The 20,357-nt window shown below is 41.4% G+C and overlaps 1 protein-coding gene across 1 annotated transcript in view; it reads right to left on the bottom strand.

Annotated features, from left to right (window-relative positions):
• The window catches only part of rnf145a (ring finger protein 145a), a 108,021-nt gene extending 92,037 nt beyond the window's left edge, over positions 1-15,984 (bottom strand). Inside the window, exon 1 of the mRNA XM_078550516.1 lies at positions 15,457-15,984. Within this exon, the coding sequence (XP_078406642.1) occupies positions 15,457-15,661 (205 nt within the window). The 5' untranslated portion in view covers positions 15,662-15,984. The remainder of the gene's footprint in view (positions 1-15,456) is intronic.
• Between the last annotated feature and the right edge of the window lie 4,373 nt (positions 15,985-20,357).

Raw genomic sequence — 20,357 nt, 5'->3', positions numbered from 1 at the left:
CCTTCTAGCTCTGCTAATTTGTTGCAACCACAGGTCCAGCTTCCACAACATATTCTTTAGAGTAGAGCAGGTTTGAAGTAATTAGCAAAAGAAGCAATTGTAACATGAGGAAAGTATCTTTTCATGCAGCGAGTAGGATAGGTTTGGAAATCATTGCCTGTGTGTGGGGTGGAGGCAGGTACAATCAAAGCATTCAAAAAGGAATTAGACTGTTTTCTGTAAAGGAAGAATGTGCAGGGTTATGGGGAGAAGGGAATGGCACTAGATTAATTATTCAGAGAGCTGCTGTAGACACAACAGGCTGAATGGCCTCCTTCTGCGCTGTAACAATTCTGTGACCCTGATTAAGTAATGTAGCTCAAAACTATCCCAGGCCATGACACAGTACCCTGTCTGCACAATTATACAACTCTTTGAAATGTAAATTAACGTTGATTCCTTTCATCAGGTCATCAACCTGAAACATTCACTCTGTTTCTCTCTCCACAGGCCCGCTGATTATTTCCAGCATTTTCTGTTTTAATTTCAGATTTCTAACATTTGTAGTATTTTGTTTCTGCATTGTGTAAAATTGTGTGGTTCTATACATGCATAATTCATCATTTTACCTAAAAAAAATGGTTTGATGGGTCTATTGTTTTTGTAACCAATATATTTGCTTAAAATTAGGTTATGCTTCAAAGTAACCTCCCAAGATTCTTTTAGTGATGGGTCTGAAAAGCTTACATCAGAGTTCCCACAAGGTGCACAAGAATCACATACTGGAAATCACCAGCACAAAACAACCCTCTAAAATGAACATAAAAGCAGCTGACCTTCTGTGCCCACAACCTTTCTTTAGATTTATCTCAAATACTAATAAAAGTGGATATTAGTGGCTGCAAACATTGTTCTTAACTGACTATTTCTCTTTCTTCCACATTTTAAATTTAACCGATAAAAGACAGTGTGTGCTCTGATCAAATTCTGAAATTACTGTACTTCATTTGGTCGAATTTGTTGAACAACCTTTTCAGTGGGTTATATTAAAGGAAGGGATGAAGGTAAAAAACAAATAGTGAGTAAAAATTGTGGTCATATTTTCTTTGCCAATCTGTTCCTCTCCTGAAGGCATTGAATCCTGCTGCTATCATGCCAGGCACATGTAAATGAAACCACAAGTGGTAGTATACCACAACTAAGTCTGTCCTCACAAGCTCACTTTCAACAAACATCACTGAATAGCAATCAGAATTCCAAATGGTTTTAATCCTCCCTATCCCAGTATGCTCAAGTTAACCTCAATGCCCAAACTGCTAAGCATATAGACTGCACTGAGCATAGACTGCACTGAACTCATGTGCTCCCTGTCCATTTTCTTGAAGTGGCATAATGAACAGTGTCTTTTAGTACTAGGCTATTAAAGACACATTTTCCTTAGATCAATCAATGAAACTAAATGAAAATGTAGGCCCAGATGCAACTCCATCTGGACTCTACTGAAACACAACACTGTAAATAGCACCCAATTGCCATCCACACTGTGATAAGCACTCAGCACAGCTACAACATCAATTGAAGTTATAGGCGGGCCACTGATGGCGGAACAGTTTAAATTATAACTGAATTTTGAGGCAGCAATGACAGCAAAGCTTCTGGAGTTTATACATGCACATTCAGAGATGGAAATTACTAAGCTGTTGTCAGTAATTTAACAGCACACCCTATGGGCAAGTGTCGAAGTCCTCCCCCAGGCTGCAATCAGGTAGAAATCACCCACCAAAATTTGCCTTTTCTTTGCGGTTAATTTCACTGTTCATATCATTGAGCAAGTTACACCACGCCGACCTTCCTCTTCATCGATTGTATTTGAAGAAAAGCCATTGTCATCAGAATATGCCACAGAAACTGTCAGTTTGTTTGGGATGCCTGTTTTTTGTGGACACTGACACAAGTCTGCAGCTGTTAATACTAATGGATTAGGAAGACCAGTCTGGTCTCTCACCAGTCTGGTGGGAGCCTAATGGCATTTCTGTAAATTTGCCTGGGGAACACTAGTGGCAGCATTTAACATTTTGTGCCTTTGGAGTTTTAGACAGTTGGAGTTTCATCTCCTTGCTGGTTCTTTGGACATGTTGGACTGAGCCTACATGTGAGCTCACAGTTGACATAATTGCAACTGAACATTCACCACGGATTACTAGTAGGCAGCCTCGGAATAAAGCAAAATCTAACTTTGTTCTATCCACTGTATAATTCATACGGACTTTGATTTGACTGTTAAATTGAAAGTGTGAAAATAAGGTGAAACCTTGTTTAATGATTTTTCATTGTGGTCTTTTAGTGATCACAGTTTTTTGTTTGTTGGTCCCAACATGGGTCGTAACAATTAACTAAAATTTACAAAATCAGTTCCCCATAATATCTTCAGAGCTTAGATCAAATCACCTACTTTTCTAAATTCCATGGAATTTAACTCTCCTTGTAATTTAACCGTTAGAGTCCAGGTATCTTTCTAATTAACCCACACTGCACTCCTTCCAAGGCCTATACATATCCTTCCAACGGTATTGTGCCCAGAAGTAAACTCCAGGTGTGAGCTAACCATGGCATATAGCCATAGCATGACCTTTAACCCCTTGTATTCTGGCTAGCTTCCATTAGCATTTATGAATTTTTTTTAACCTGTCCATGACATTTTAATGATCTACACAGCGTCACACCACCAGCCTCCACCTTAAGTCTTGTAGGACCACCATTGTTTTTAGCTTTTCACCATTTACAAAGTGTTATGACCACTGGATGTTATAAGATGGTTAAGTTTTAAACAGTCCTGTTAATTCAAGGTAAAATGGAGTAATGAACAGGGACATGTGACTTGCTACTAGTTCTGCACGACAAGAAGCCTTTGTAGCCTGGTTACTATGGAGACAGGGTCCCAGGTCAATTGCTGTTGAAATCCACCTGCCAGGTTTAATACATGAAAACAAAGGACAGAGCAGCTGGCTTTGTCATGGATGGACTTTAGACTCTCAGGCTATCTGATTAAAAAACCTTGGATACAGAGGGAGAAAAGTAAGAAAACAGCTGCTATTGTGGACAGCAGGGAAAAGGTTGTTCTCTATTAGCTACCAGGCAAAACGCTGGTGGGAGCTTGTCCTCTGTTCGAAGAGGTAAAACCTGCAGATAGTTCAGGACACGGGAAGATTCCTCCTGACATAGCTAGGAGAAGGAACCACCAAAGTGGGACTTGCTGCTGGGAGTCAGTTCCAGGATTCTCAGAAGACTGAGGGAAGTGGCTTTTGAAGGACACCGGACGTCACGACTCAGTGGAACAAGAAGTGAGTCCATTGGAAATGGGAGTAACTTTGGACTGGTTCCTATTAAGACCGTAATTCTGTGGAGAGTGCGGCAGAATGTATAAACATAGTGTGGTACTGTCACTCATGTTAAGAAACTAATGAGGGATATCTTTTCTTCCGAGTATTAGTTTCCCACTAAATGATGTTCAGTTGATGTAGATTTTAGTTTGTTTGTTGCAGTAAAAGTCTTAAAACTTGAAATCTTGTCATGCAATTCCTTTAAGTCAGTCACTCAAATTCAAATCTCTTCTTAAAATGATCGATCCCGATGGGATCAGAACAAAAGTACCTTTTTCGGAGCCAAGTGGATGACTTCACATGTCAATACTGAAATCCATTTGCCACAGTTATGCAACAGAAAATGACATATCTCTACTTACAAACAAGACACGTTTGAAGGAAAAGAAAAGGTAATCTTGCTGCATGAACCTAATATTCACTTCACAGGTTGATGGATGTTTGTGAAATTGCTTTTTACTTCTTACAGCCTGGCAACCAACCACAGTGATTTATAATGAAAGCACTAACATTGCCTAGAAAATTCTGTTCATAGGATCTCAAAAAAATCTCAATGTCCCAGCTTCCCCATTTACCAAAATGAAAGCACCACTTATGACAAAATCACAGGTTAATGAGCTGCAAAATCAGATCAGGGTCGACGAGTTCATCAATAAACAGTTTGAGCTCCAAACCACGTGTAGTTGCTCAAAGGTGTAGCTTAAAACTGCACCTCAACTTCAGTGGTTTAAATATAGGATCATGGAATGGTTTCAGCACAAAATGAGGTTATTCAGCCCATCAAGTCCATGCTGATTATAGGAGCAGTTTAGCCAAGCCCAGAGCCCTGCCCTTTCCACATAGCCTAGCAAACCTTCTCTCTTCAGGTGCTTATCCAACTCCTTATTTAAAGCCAGGATTGAATCTGCCTCCAGCACCTTCTATGACAGCACATTCTAGATCTTAACCACTTGCTGAGCAAAAAAGAAGATTCTCATGTCACTTTTGGTTCTTTTCCCATTTACTTAAAATCTGTGTCCTTTGGTACTCAATCCTTTTGCCAATGGGAACTATTTCTCTCCATCTACCCCATCTAGAACCCTCATGGTTCTGAAGACCTCTATCAAATATCCTCCCAACCATCTCCTCAACAAGGAGAACAACCTCATCTTCTTCCATCTATTCACACAATCAAAGTCTCTCATGCCTGGAAACATTCTCGTGAGTCATTTCTGCAACCTCTCTTGGACGCACAACTCCATGTGAGACCAAACCAATATTTTTTAAAGGTTCGTCATAGCCTCCTTGGTTTTGTACACTATGCCCCTGCTTAGAAAGTCCAGGATACCGTTTGCCTTCTTAACCGCGCTCTCTCAACCTGCCCTGCCACCTTGAACTATTTGTGCACATATACCCTCAAGTCTCTCTGTTGCTGCATCTGCTTTAGAATTGTACCCTTTACGTTGCCTTTCCTCATTCTTCCTACCAAAATATCACTTCACACTTCTCTACACTAAACTCATTTCCCGTTTGTCCACCTATTCAACAAGCTTGTCTATGGTCCTTTTGAAGCCTATCATTACCCTCCTCACAGCTCAAAATACTTCCAAATTTCATGTCATATGCAAAGTTTGAAATTGTGCTCTGTTCACCCACGTTTAAGTCATTAACATACATCAAAAGAAGCATGGTCTTGATACCGAGCTCTGTAGAATCCCGCTATATACCTTCCCCCAGTCCAAAAACAACCATTCACCACGACTCTATATTTCTGGTCACTCAGCTAACTTCTTATCCATGCTCTCACTGCCCCTTTTTTTCCACGGCTTCAACCTTGCTGGCAAGCTAATTATATGGCACTTCATCAAACACCTTCCGCAAGTCCATATAGACCACATCTACTGCATTACCCACTTCAACCCTCTCTGCACCTCATCCAGAAACTCAAATCAAGTTGGTGAAACACAATTTGCCTTCAAGAAATCTGTACTTGCTTTCCTTAATCAGTCTACACGTGTCCAAGTGATTGAAATTTGTCCCAAATCCCACCAGCAAGGTTAAACCTGTAGTTGCTGGGTTTATCCTTACATTCTTTTTTTAAACATGAACGCAACATTTGCAATTCTCCAGTCCTCTGGCAGCACCCCCAGTATCCAAGAAGAATTGGAATAGTCATTTGGTAGCACAGAACTTGAATATTCCTGAACTAAGAGACACATCTAAGCTTTTTGTCTTGCACTCATCAGGACACTCGCAAGAATACCAATATATGGGGGAAAGAACAATTTATGCTGTATGTGATTCGTGTGCTGATTGGTTGGCAAGTACCATTGCCATGGAAAATGCACCATTGATAGTGACTGATGGTTAACTGCCAAGCATTGTTTGAAATTTAAACCAGGCAGTTTGAACCTGGTTGGTCAAGGCATTGCCCTGTGGAATGAGTCAGCGAATGGCTGACACTTATTTTGTTTAGCTGAAACAGACACAATGTATGTACATGTTCTGTCTGCAAAGAACAGGGCCCTGTGTATTAATATATGTAGCTTCCAGTTTACACAAATGTGCCACACTGCAGGCAGAAAGTTCATGTACATACACTGCGTCTGTTTCAGCTGAAGAAAATAAGTGACAGCCATTCACTAACTCGTTCCTCAGAGTAATACCCTGACCAATCAGGGTCAAGCTGCCTGGTTTAAATTTCAAACAATGCTTGGCAGTTAACTGTCAGTCACCATCAGTGGTGCATTTTCCATGGCAACGCCACTTGCCAACCCATCAGCACTCTCTTCACAAACAGTATAAATTGTTCTTTTCTCCCTTGTATTGGTAATCTTGTGAGTGTCTTGATGAGTGCAAGATGAAAAGCTTAGACATGTCTCTTTTTTCAGCAATACTCAAGAATTGGAATATTAGGGTTTGTACCGCCACAATTCTCTCATCATTCTCAGATGCATTCAATCTGGTCTTGGTGACGTATCAGCTTTAACAACAGCCAGTAATTTCCACTGGATCAATTTAGCCCACCCAGTATCCTAACCACCTCTTCATTCACAATGACTCTGGCAGCACCTCTCCGTAAATACAAATGCAAAGCACTCATTCAGCACCTCAGCCTCCTTTTTGGTCATTCATCAGCCCTACCTCTCCTCTTTTTTTTTACTACTTAAGTGTCAGAGAAGACTTATGGGTTTTGTTATGTTAGTTGCCATTCTCTTCTCATACTTTCCCTTTGCTTGTCTCATTTCATTTTTCAATGCCCCACTGAACTTTCTACATTGAGCCTGGATCTCAATTATATCATCAACCCGGTATCTCTATATCTCACCCTTCTTCTTCTATATCTCTTTCATCATTCAGGGAGCTCTGGCTTTGTTTGCCCCATAGCTCCTCCTTCTGGAAATGCACCTTGACCGTACCTGAACCACTATCTCTTTGAAGGCAGCCCATTATTCCATTACAATTTGGCTGCCAATCTTTCATTCCAATTTAAACAGGACAGATCGATTCTCAACCCTCTGAAATTGACCCTCCTCCAATTAACTATTATTATTCTGGATTGCTCCTTGTCCTTTTCCATAGCCAGTCTAAACCTAACCAGAAACTTGTCTTCTAATACAGCAAAGAAAAAGCTTGCTTTCCTTTTCTAGCCAAGGATCTCAAGTCAAAGGGAGCACTCCAAATACAATCTTAACAGCTAGCTCAGCACCAACTTGCAACAGCCTCAAGCTTCTAGACTGAATGGGCCTGGCACTCCAGGCTTCACCTTTACCCACGAGCCCATCAGAAGAACAGAGGTGCATTTTCTCTATTCAGCAGAATGAAGATTATATCTAAAATAAAGACTGACAGACGTGCTGCTTAACAATCATACATATAATGCTATTAGCCGCAGTTTGCACACTTGCCCGATAAATTACTGAATTCTATAAAGCATCATCATTCATACTTAAAATGTGAAGTTCTAATTTTTGAATTGAACTAATCTTGTAATACAATATTCCACTGGTGCTTATTCGAATGCTTTTGCAACCACCATCCAACCATATAATTGGATATAGATTGGTCAAGGTCACAGGTCAGCAGAAATTCTGCTTCTCTAAGACAAACACTTTTAGAAGGCAGGTTTCTTAATGTAATTACTTGGGAGCTCAATGGGTCAGCAATAAAATCTTTTTTTAAATTTATGTCCATACTGTGTCTCACTTGTCTCATATATGCCATCACATATCCACATCACTATCTTCTGTTCTCAATTATGTTCTTCCTTTCCAAACCTGTCAAGGGACTACCCTTACCTGATTCCATACTTAACAGTCGTAGCCACTTGCAATGGCTTCTCTTCCTGATCCCACACTTTCACTCTGGAACCCTAAGGGTATATCCCTGGCCCCCTCCTAATTCTCAACTTCATGCTGCCCCTCCATAATGCAAAAAAAACAATACCAGCTTCCACAAGTACAATGACGGCACTCAGATCTTCTTGAGCCCACTGCCTGTCCAACATCCAGCAATGAATGAGCAGAAATTGCTCCAGCATTCTCAAGACTGAAGTCACCATCTTATTTGACACCAAGATGAGCTGCCGACCATATATTTGTGTCTTAACCAAAACCACCTACTTCCATAACATGGCTGGGCTCTGCCCCACCTCACTCATCACCTGCTTAAACCCTCAGCTAGGCTATGGTCACTTTTAAATTTGGTTATTCCAAGCCAGTCTCCCATCTTCTATCCTATATAAACTTGATAAACTCTGCTGCCCTTATTCTCTCTTGCACTAAGTACCATTCACCCATTACCCTGAGCTTGCTGACCTAGACTGGCTCCTGGCATAGAAAAGCCCCATCTTTCTCAGTCTTCAAGTTCCTCCATGTATTCTCCCCTCCCTATCTCTGGAACCTCCTCCAGACCCTACAACCATTCGAGATATCTCCACTCCTTAAACTCTGACTTCCTGCGCATCCCCACTTTTAACTGCTCCACAAATGGGAGCTGTGCCTTCAGCTGCCAAGAGCTCTGGAACAGTCTCCATTTCTCTCTTCTCCTTAAAATTTAACTCTTCAACAAGCTTTAGGTCATCTGTCCTAATATCTCCTTGCGTGTCTCAACGTCAAACTTTGTTTCATAATGCTCTTATGAAGCACCTTGGAAAGTTTTACGATGTTCAAGGCACAATATGAACCCAAGTTGTTTTATTTTCTTCCCTCTCCCAAGGTTGCTGGCACTTGGAGAACTGTTCAACTGGCACTAACAGACCCCAGTCACCTCATTCAAGTAGTGTTTCTACATGCATGAATCTAGACAAAGCACTGTGACAGTCACCAGCATATTAGACTGCAGTTTGTAACAGCTCAGCACAATCTTGTACGCACAAGTCCACCTATGTGCACTTTTCAGCCTAAGTCACTTCACAGCATCCTGGAGCACAACTCGAGTCGATTTTGCTTTCCTCACCCTGGTATGTCAAACCTGGGTCAAAATCGTGGAACCCCTCTTCCTGACAGCACTGTGGGTGCATCTGCACCACATAGACTGTAGCGGTTCAAGGCAGCGGCTCACCACGACTTTCTCAAAGGCAATTAGGGATGGGCAATAAATGCAGGCCTTGCCAGCAATGCTCATGTCACATCAAGGAATTTTAAAAATTGCAGCACCCTAATTGCTGCCCCAGGTGAAAATAGATAACCTAGCACATAGTAGTTAGTAGTGAAGCAGATCATGCAGTTAACTGCCCACCTGCTATGTAGAATGCTTTTCCAAAGCAAAAATGCTTCTACAGTGATCTTATTTAGAGGTCAGGTTTTAGCTTTCTCTGTCTGTGCACTAACATTATAATAGTTGAAAATTGTTTGTCTGTGGTTATAACCACCAAATTGTGTTCCACTTTCTGCATGTTACAACAGTTCTCTGCCCATTAACAGTTCCCATTCAATCTTATTCATCCTGCAATCTTAACTTTCCCATCTTCTAAGTAGTCCTTTCCCAAATGTAGTCCAATCCAACATCAATAATCAAAATCAACCTTCAATCAAACTTACATAATCATCTTGTTACAGTACACACTCACTCATTACTTGAATGTTGATCATTAAATCCTCCCAATTAATACATACTGCATTCCAAAAGCATTCAGATTTTGCTTCGGTGCCTTCCTGAACGTTCAGCTCTCAGCACCATCCAGAAGTGTTTATTGGACACTAACCTTAAAGACTCACTCTCAAGTCCCATAGTAAGTCTCGTCTTGCTCCACTGTCTGACACAAACATGTCCAGCCTGAGTTAGGGATATCTTCCCCTCTTTCTCACATCATTTGGAAAGTTAGGGTATCTCAAGTACAGGAACTTGTCCACTGCTCCAATTTCAATATCAATGCTCAATTTCTTCAGCTCTTCTGTATCCTTCTGTACTTTCCCTGCTCTGCAGGCATAATTTTGTTCTTAGAAAGCTGATGTAGCCCCCAGTTTTTTTTCCTTCAGCACCACAACAGTGGTAAGCAAGGTTTCATCAGGTGTAGTAGCATCATACTCCAGTTTACTTTCCCTTAAACTCTAAGGCCCTGTCTTTCATACCTCCACTTACCAATGCCTCAAAATGATATGGTGCCTTATAATATTCAATTAGCCCAAATGTACTCTTGATTTTAAATGCATCACAAAGTTCATACCTTTAATGCGTCAAGCAATAAGGGTTAATAATTACATGGGAACCAATTACTGAAGTTAATAGCAGGTACATTTAGTTACCATTATGTCCTGGACCAGCAATCCAGAAATAGTTTATGATCCCTGAGTTCAATAAGTTTTGGATATCATCAAACTGTAGATTTCCATGTCAGAAATGCATCGACAGATCCCTATTGTAGACGCAAACACACACAGTCACATGTACAAATATTACTCCATAAATACAGATTTGATTATTTAAACTAAGCACATTATCATCCAACTCTTTGTTATATCTAACTCATGTATCCAGAATCCAAGTCCAAGGAATATTTTGCGAATGGAAAAATCATGGTTTTCTTTCCCTCAAGTTTATGCATGAATCCCCTGATGATGTAAACCTGAAAAGGAAGTTACTACAGTGTGATTTATATTCATATTTTGGCCTGGTTTCCTCACAATGACCAAAAAACATTATAGCGTGTTTGAAGGGTTCAACAGCAAAAAGCTAAATCCACAGTATTTAAGTATACAAATAAAAGCTTTTGTCCACATAGAGATGTGCCTCTGACTATAATTGTTTAATTACTATCAATTAACAGGGGAAAAAGAAAATCTGATCTGAATAGTGAAAAGGTTAACATCCAGAATAAATCAACCCTCAGAAACATTTTCCACAATATTAAATAAATTCCAATTTGAGTTGCCTAAAATAATTCATTGGAACAGAACTGGTCAGATGAGCAAAGAGATTGTGTACCATGTAGAAATAAGAATTATGTATAAGGGTTTTATTGAAATCTGACCAGTAACTTCAGAAGCCATGTCCCGAGCTAGGAATTACTACAAAACTCATTACAACATGCAAATCACAATCTTACTGATTTTAGATACGGAGTGCAACACTGTCACTAGGGCCTTCGTACAGCACCACAGTGGATGCATACTAAGGCCAGAAGAACTGCAAGAAGGTCTCAACAGTAGTTATTGCATTGGGTGGTGACTGAAGAAGGCAACACAAGGTCAGGGTGCTGATTTCAGGCTTGTCATTGAGGCAATTTGAAATGATGAGTTGAGAGTTATTGCATCTTAAAGCATTCTAATTCAAGTCCAATATTCCCTAAAGCATGCTGATATCAACATGTTAAACAATCAAATGAGATGACAGGCCTGGTTTTGCACTTTTTCAAAATTTTATTTTAAGGCTGGAAGCAGATTTATGATGAGCATGAAGTTTCATCTCCATTCTTTTTAGAATGAGTTCATCGTGTGTGTAGTTTCTGAACAATGATACATAATATTAAAAACTAAATTAGAAATCAGAATTCAAACAGCAACTTGTTCTTTGCTTTCTGCAGTTACACTCTCACAAAACTGGCAATCTTGGGACTGAGGCTGTGCCGGTTTTTGGATTATGTCAGATTTAGGGTCCAGCACTTTAGGCAGTGGGCAGTTCGAGCCAATCCACATCGGGTGGGATCAAAGGTGGCTAGGAGAGAAGGAAAAGACAGGCGCACAAGCGGCAAAGGGGATAACAAGTCTGGCACCAAGCAGTTCCTAGCTCACTTGTCCAGGTAAGTTACTTTTAATCGAGTAAAATTAAAAAAAGATGCATGGCACATTCTAACATGTCTGGTTTTCAACAGCTCTGGTTTTTAGACAGCCGATTTTGAGTGTAACCATTTCTTCTTAGATGATTTCTGCCATGGTATGGAAACCAGAAAATATGATGGCAGTATACTCAGCCAAAACAATCACTATACTCTTTAAAGTAATAGCTTTGCTTAAGAAGTTAAATTTCTTTATGCAAACAACAAGGCAAATAATAACAGAAAATGCTGGAAAAACTCAGGTCTAGCAGCAACTGCGGAGAGAGAAGCTTCAGAGTGAAGAAGGGTCATTCGGACTCGAAACGTTAACTCTGTTTGTCTCTCCACAGATGCTGCTAGACCTGTTTAGTTTATCCAGCATTTTCTGTTTTTGTTTCAGATTTCCAGCATCCTCAGTGTTTTGCTTTTACCTAAGGCAAATAATAAATTACAAATGGATGAAAAACGCACAAATACAAGCAAAAATCAGAGACTATATCAAAAGCATGCAAGTCCACTACTTTATGTACAAACCGCACTTGTAAATAGGGCAGTATCACACCATTAATGCATGCATCAACACACTCAAAACAGAGCACTTCAAACTATACCCTGCTTCTGAGGCAAAGTGCAATGAAAAGTATATTAGCAACTAAAGTGTCATTCACACGCACGCCTGAACAATATTTATACACTTCATATGAAGGTTACATAAAGTGTCCCATCACTGTACTAGTTTACAGAGCAATATTATTAACAATGACAGCATATAACCCAGATAGTTGGCAGCAAGTTTCAAGATTTGAACTCAATACAGAATTTTCAATGGCATCACTGCAAACCTAAACAACGTTAACAGAACCCTGAAATTGTATTGGAGGAAAATAACTTTGTCCAAAGGTTTGGAAAGTCCTCCAATTGTAATGGATTGTAAATTATCCGATCAAACGAAATAATCGGTGCAAATTTCATGTCAAGATCAAGAAATTAAACATTGTGCTGGTTTGTCCAACTGCCTGATCTTGTAATTAGAGAACACGAGACATGTGACAATTACAAACTGTGTACATCTCAGATTCTTTCAAGTGCTGATGAGTGGTGTACGTGACAGATACAGTAATCAGCTGGAGTTACATTTAACCATGGCCTGTCTACACACCAACATTTCAAACATTTATGATAAATTTAAAACCCTAATTACACAGCAATTTTAAATAGCGTATTTAATGCCAAGGTTCTGGAAAGGAACAGTAGTAAATTACTACAAGGCATAACAACATTCATGCAGTTAAATTGGTTTATATATACCAAAAAAGGAATTACAAGCAGCTAATCAATACAGCCCCTGACGAATCAGTACCATCACTGGAATTACACGGGTATGTAATGTTAAGTGCATCCAAAATTTATATACAAGTCACTTGAACTGCGAGAAATATTCAGAAAATACCATTCTGTCCTTCCCTATGGATTTTGTCCAAATAGAAAGCTTGGAATTGTACATCACTTAGGTAGTGATGGATACAGGTCTGTCACTGGTAGCTGTTGTGGTGGGATGAACGGAGGAAGCATTAAAAGTATCATAGAGGAGGAATTAAAAGTATTGTACAAAAAGTCTCATGGTTTAAGTGAAATCCATCCTGTAACATAAACAGAAAATGCAGGCAATACTCAGGGGTCAGGCAGCATGTGTGGGAGAGAGAAACAGTTCCTGTTCCAGGTCTGTGGCCTTTTCAGTATCATTGACCCGAAACATGAACTGTTTCTCTCTCCACAGATGCTCCCTGTCCAATTCAATGTTTCCAGCATTTTCTGTTTTACTATTTCAGACTTGCAGCATTTTGCATTCTGTCCTATAACATGTTGGTGCCAATAAGTGACAACAAAGCAAAGTACATAAGGGAAAGAGCAAAAATAGCAAAAAAGTAATGGCGAACAAGGGTGAATTAAAAAACCACCTCCTTTTCACCATTTACTCCCCATCTCACTTAAAAGCCTTGACTACTTCTGAGGGTACAGTTCCATAGATGTCAGGCACCTTCTGGCAACTTGCCCATACGGCTGTTCTGATGGGAAAGTCTTGGCTGGATACCCAGCCTTGCAGGCCATTATAACCTGATGCCCTCCTGGACAGTGATCAAGAATGGAAACCACTGGCTGCTAACCCCCTCACTCCCAACGACTCCTCACACCTGCCAACAAGGCTCTGTGATGTGAAACACAAGTCTAAAAAAACCCAAAAGCTACTACATTGTACTGACTGACATACGGTAGCTCAAAGTTTATCAACAATTGAAATTTACAGTTCACACCATTACCGTGTTCAAATCCCTCCATGATCTCACCTTCCTTATCACTGCAACTTTCTACAACAATCCACTGGAAATCCTACATTCCTCCAGCTCTGGCCTATGATGCATCCTAAAAACACTGATTCACCAGACTTTCACCTACTTCAGCACTATGCTCTAGAAATCTCTTCCTAAGCCTCTCTGCTTATCACCTCCCTCTCCTTCTTTAAAACCCCTTTTCAGCTTATCTCCTTTATTCACCCTCTTCAGCAACTCCTCCTTTGGTTCTGTGTTTATCTTTGTCTGATTATGCTTTTGTGAATTATCATGGGATACCTTCTCCATGATAATGATATATAAAGGCAAGTTCCTGTTCAGTTTAGCTAAGCACAGTTCAAAAACTGATCCTGGGACTTTCCTAACCTACATAACTCAATTAAGAGAAACTTGCTTAGGCATTCAAGAAGGATGTTACCCTGAATTCGTCACCTCACATTGCTCCTATTTCTAGCCTTTGAGGTAATCACCAGTACTTCATCCTCTCAGGAAATATTTCAAAATGTTCACTCCTCATATCATATTTCATGGATGAATCCAGAATTACATCAAAGAAACAAAAAATAGTGACAACACAGGAAGAGGCCATTTGAGCTGCCATGACCATGCTGCTCCCTGTAAGAGCAACTCTGATAATCCCACACCCCCACCTTTGCTCCATAACCCTGTAAATTTTCTCTCTTCAGGTGCTGAATCCAATTTTCCTTTAAAAGCCATTACTGAACCTGCCTCTACCATGCTTTCAGGTGGTGCATTCATAACCACCCACTGTGTAAAAACGTTTCTCATGTCACCATTACCTCTTTTGTCAATCACCCCAAATTGGTGTCCTCTGATTCTCGACTTTTCCGCCATTGAGAACCATTTCCCCCATCTACTCCATCGAGACCCCTCATGATTTTGAGCACTTCTGTCAAGTCTCCACTCTACCATCTCTCCTCCAAGAACTCAGCTTCTCCAATCTATCCATGTAACTGAAGTCCCTCATCCCTGGAACGATTCCCATAAATCTTTTCTTCACCCTCTCCAAAGCCTTCACATCATTCCTGAAGTGTGATGCCCAGAATTGCACACCACTCTTCACATGTTAAGAGGGGTGCCACAAAAATAAATCACCCTGCCGAAACAAAACAACATGAACATTTTTGACAACACCGAACTTGTACTTCTTGGAGGCTTTGACGAGGGGGGCAAAAAATAGACACTCTGACGCTTGCTTTCTTTGTCGCCAGAAGTGAAGAGTTAATGGTGCATGGGAGATAGCCTGGGGAAAGACATTTGATGCAAAGAATCACCTGTCCCTCTTTCAAGAGTAAAATAAAAACAAAAAGCCTCGTATACTGCTGAAAGTGCAGGGTCACCGGAATATCATAGTGGAGAGGTGTTCACTAGCGAAGGGGGGCGGGGGGGAGGGGCGATTATAAAAGCGTGTATACACACCCATACACGCATAATAAATACACACACGTCAAATAAATTCCTCAGTCCTCCCGGGATTGCCCGTGCCCTCACTCACCGACATAGTGCAGATTGAGAGCCAGGTATTTGTACTGGAAGAGCAGGTTGTTGTTATTCCGGGCCTGGATCTGCTGGAAGAAGGAGCTCACGTCCCACCGGTACAGCATCTCCAGCACCATGATGCTGGGCACCCGCAGGGCCACGTTCAGCACCGCCTCCAGCTTCTCCCTCACTCCACTCATGATCACCCTCAGGCCGGCCATTGCGGTGAGTAGCGGGCGGGCGGCAGGGCAAATTTAATTTTTTTTTAAAAAGCGGTGCGGGCGGGCTCCGATATTTCCTATCTATTACTATTGATTATTGTTCTGTTATTCTAAGATAGGAACCAGGCCGGTTGTTCACAAAAACACCATACTCCGCAAACTCCCGCTCCTTTCTTCAATCCGCCGAGTTGGAAGCGTCTCTACCCCTCGGTTTTTGTCTCTCTCTCTCGTTCGACTTCTCCTGAGGTGAAAGGAAACAACGCACAAAAAAACGAAACCATCAAACCGCCGCCATTATTCCAGCTCTAAGTCCGGTGCAGTGCGCAGGCGCATTGAAGGGAGGGGAGGGGGAGGGTGCGGGTGCGGGCTGCCGGAGCGCCCCCGCACGGAGGGAGGAGGGGGCGGGTGGCGCGCGACCGGTGCGCATCCCCTCCCCATTGGCGTCGGCCAGCCTTGAGGGAGAGGCGGGTGCAGAGGGACCAGGGAGCATCCATGAACAGGGGAGAGTCGGCAGCAATTATTCGCCAGTCAGCTTTGGAGGGGGAGGATCGTTCCAATCGCTCTTTTATCTTCCTTTCCAGGTTGTTGTTCTTGCAAATGGGTGTTTCTTTTTATTTCATCTATAAGCTGGGCCTCAGCGGGTAGCACTTTTTGCCTCTGGAACTACAACGTGAGGTCCCGCACCAGAGGCTTGAGCACAAAATTCCAGGTTGTCGCTCCAGCGCAGGACCGAGGGCGTGCTGCACTGTAGGATTACTGTCTTTTGCATGAGATCTAAACTGAGGCCCCCATCAGCCATTCCAGGTGGGCATGAAAGCTCATTGCGCTCTTTCAAAGAACAGCGGGGGAAATCACTCCGGTATCTTGACCAACATATATCCCTCAACTAACATCACAAAAACAGGTGGTCTGGTCACTATTGCATGTCTATTTTTTTTGGGGGGGCTTGCTGTGCACAAATTGGCTGTCATGTTGCTGACATTACAACAGGGACCACAGTTCACAAGTACTTTGTTGTAAAGGACTTTAGGACCTCCCGGGCTTCTGAAAAGGGCTATACAAGTCTTTTGTTCTTTTGGCACTATAAAACAGCTGCAACGTTTTTAAACCTACTTTTGTGTGGCTCAGCCCCAGATCATACAGTGCATTGACTCTTTAACCCAGGAGGGAATTTCCAGCATGCACAGTATTCTGCTGTTAACCTTTCTAACTCCTGTTTGACATAAATATCACCCTAGAATATTTCCTTGATGGAGGCAGCTTTGCAAACTGCAAAGAAAGACAGAAGCTTCAGTCAGTATTTAGCATGGTGTTTAATGCTATATTATCAAATTATGGTGTTTCAAACAAATGGCTGGTTTTGCTACTTAGAGACAATCTACATGGGAAAGTATTGAACAAACATGTATTTATTTGGACAGAGAATATTCATGTACTATATTTATTGTGACACAAGAAACAAATAAGGCTAGTATGCTTTTCAATCTGATTTAGTCAGGATGAGGAGAAATTATTTTTTAAATAAACCACATTTTTTCATTGGTCAGATTAGTGGATGGGTGCAACTAATATAATCATCAATTTGTGAGTAATTTGTAATGTGTAAATATTTTAAAAGTGATTATCTGATTAAGTTAAAATTCGGGTACAATAGATTTCTGACAATGAAATATACATGATATGGGAACAGAGTAATAACATTTAAACAGCTCCCCAGTGGTTAAAAGCATTAACCCATAGGAATCAACTGGTTCCAATTTTGTTCCAAATTTGTGCTGAGTTAGACTGTCAACCAGGGTAGTAGATCAGATACAACAACAATAACGTGCATGTAGATAGTACTGTTAATGTAGCAAAATATCTCATCTCTGTTAATGACATGCAGGATTATGGAGCAAAGCAGTAGAACATCTTATTTTCCCTTGAAATATCTAGGTTCATTGTGTTCCAACAGGAAACATCATGTGCTCCATTGATGAGAGAAGATTCTCTTATCCACTGCTTAATTTGATGATGGGTGTATTGCAGGATAACATGCAATTGGGCCCGATAGATAAGACTGTTGCTCCACCAGTGATTTGGTGAGTTTATTCAGTGAGAACAGGAAAATTCCAAATTTAACCCTTGGTCTGTGCTGAGTCATCTAATCTCAAGCAGAGCATCAATGTCTTGGCACCATGTGTTTGGGCAAGGGATAAATCAGTCAGGATCCCACACCTCATCACATCCTGCTGGCAGTGCATGTGTGTGCACTTCATGTGAACAGAAGATTGAGCTTGGATTTGAACCCTCCACACTCAAATAGCTGACACTCGGTGTCAGGGCTCTATCCATGAACAATGGTCACTTGGATGCAATAATGGAAGTTGAACAGAACCTATGGTCAGTAACCAAGACCATTAATTTCCAGCTTTCATGAAAGGGTGGTCGGAATCTCAAAAAGACCTCCCTAAACAAGTGAAAGTATGCTGGAAAATCTTGCAATTTAATATAATAAAACAGAGTTTGATATATTCTGTCACTGTTACCTGTGACTCTATTTCTAACCAAGCGTGGAGTCAATGCCTTTAGGAGAGTGCGAGAGGAGAAAAAAATATTAGAAAACATTGATGACAAAGAAAAGACTGCAGCTGGGCATAACAATAAGGCTACAGGGCATCTGTATTAAGCTGCAAAGATGAAATATTTTGTTAATGTATTTGAAATACAGAAAGAACTTGCATTTCTATAGTGCCGTTTATAACCTTAGGATGTCCCAAAGTACTTTATAAGCAATTGATTGCTTTTAAAGTTTAGCCACAGTTGGAAGAATTTGCTCACAACTAGCTTCCCCCAAACAACAATGTAAGGATGATCAGATAATATATTTTATAGTACTGTTGGCTCAAATACTAGCCTGGATTCAGAATGAGTGATAATGGGTCATCCTAAAAGGGGCCACCTAATCTTAGGTGATTTGTTCATGTTAGTGATTACTGTATCCCAACCTTCGTAGTGGCTATGAAGCCCTTATTGGGGCTTGATTCCCTAATGATGGAAAAATATTTCAGCTTGTATTGTTAGTAGGTTGCATTGCCATACTTCGCATGGTGCCTGCTGCAATTAATTTAAAAATCATAGGTGCAGTGCTTGGAGGCACTAATTCATCATCAATGTGTGCCTCTTGGAGAACAAGAACATCAACATCATGGTCTTTGGCAGTTCCTGAAAAGCAGCCAAACCTTGCTCACAACATATCTTCCACATTTAACTGATAAATGTGAAGCGTTCTCCCTATACTACAAGATGAGGGCTCCATATGTCGAAGTGATAAGATCAGTTAAAACAGGGTGGGTCATGTGAAGGTGGCCATCTCCCACCCCAAAGGACAGCAAAGGTGGCAGTTGCTCCTTAACTCTAAGGTTGCCTCAACTAAGGAAGCTCATCATGAAGTTCTAGTGGAACTATCCAAGACTATTTAATTATCTCCTCCCACATCCCTGCTTTCTTCTCTCTACACCAGAGCTGACTTTTTTTTTTCGTTCATGGGATGTGAACATCGCTGGCTTGGCCAGTATTTATTGTCCATCCCTAAATGCCCTTGAGAAGGTAGTGGTGAGCTGCCTTCTTGAACTGCTCAGGTCCATGAGGTACACCCGCAGTGCTGTTAGGGAGGGAGTTTCAGGATTTTGACCCAGTGACAGTTAAGGAATAGCGATATATTTCCTAGTCAGGATGGTGAGTGGATTGGAGGGGAATTTCTAGGTGGTGGTGTTCCCATCTATCTGCTGCCCATCCCCTTCTAGATGGTAGTGGTAGTGGTCCTGGGTTTAGAAGGTGCTGTCGAAGGAACCTTGGTGAATTGCTGCAGCGCATCTTGTAGATGGTACACACTGCTGCCACTGTGCGTCAGTGATGGAGGGAGTGAATGTTTGTGGATGGGGTGCAAATCAAGTAGGCTGCTTTATCTTGGATGGTGTCAAGTTTCTTGAGTGTTGTTGGAACTGTACTTAGCCAAGCAAGTGGAGAGTTTTCCATCACACTCCTGGCTTGTGCCTTGGTGTATGGTGGACATCCTTTGGGAAGTCAGGAGGTGAGTTACTCGCCACAGAATTCCTAGCTTCTGACCTGTTCTTGTAGCCAAAGTATTTCTGTGGCTACTCCAGTTCAGTTTCTGGTCAATGGTAACCCCCAGGATGTTGATAGTGGGGGATTCAGTGATGGTAATGCCATTGAATGTCAAGGGGTTAGATTCTCTCTTGTTGGAGATGGTCATTGCCTGGCACTTGTGTGGCGCGAATGTTACTTGCCATTTGTCTGCCCAAGCCTGGATATTGTCCAGGTCTTGCTTCATTTGGACATGGACTGCTTCAGTATCTGAGGAGTCGCAAATGGTGCTGAACATTGTGCAATCATCAGCGAACGTCCCCACTTCTGACCTTATGATGGAAGGAAGGTTAACGATGAAGCAGCTGGAGATGGTTGGGCCTAGGATACTACCCTGAGGAACTCCTGCAGTGATGTCCTTGAACTGAGATGATTGATCTCCAACAGCCACAACCACCTTCCTTTGTGCTGGGAATTACTCCAACCAGTGGAAAGTTTTCCTCCTGATTCTTGTTGACTCCAGTTTTGCTAGGGCTCCCTGATGCCACACTTGGTCAAATGCTGCCTTGATGACAAGGCCAGTTATTCTCACCTCACTCCTGGAGTTCAG

This window comes from Cetorhinus maximus, chromosome 10, assembly GCF_964194155.1.
Source record: "Cetorhinus maximus chromosome 10, sCetMax3.hap1.1, whole genome shotgun sequence".
In the NCBI taxonomy this organism is placed as follows: Eukaryota; Metazoa; Chordata; class Chondrichthyes; order Lamniformes; family Cetorhinidae; genus Cetorhinus; species Cetorhinus maximus.
This window is presented reverse-complemented; position numbering and strand designations above follow the sequence as displayed.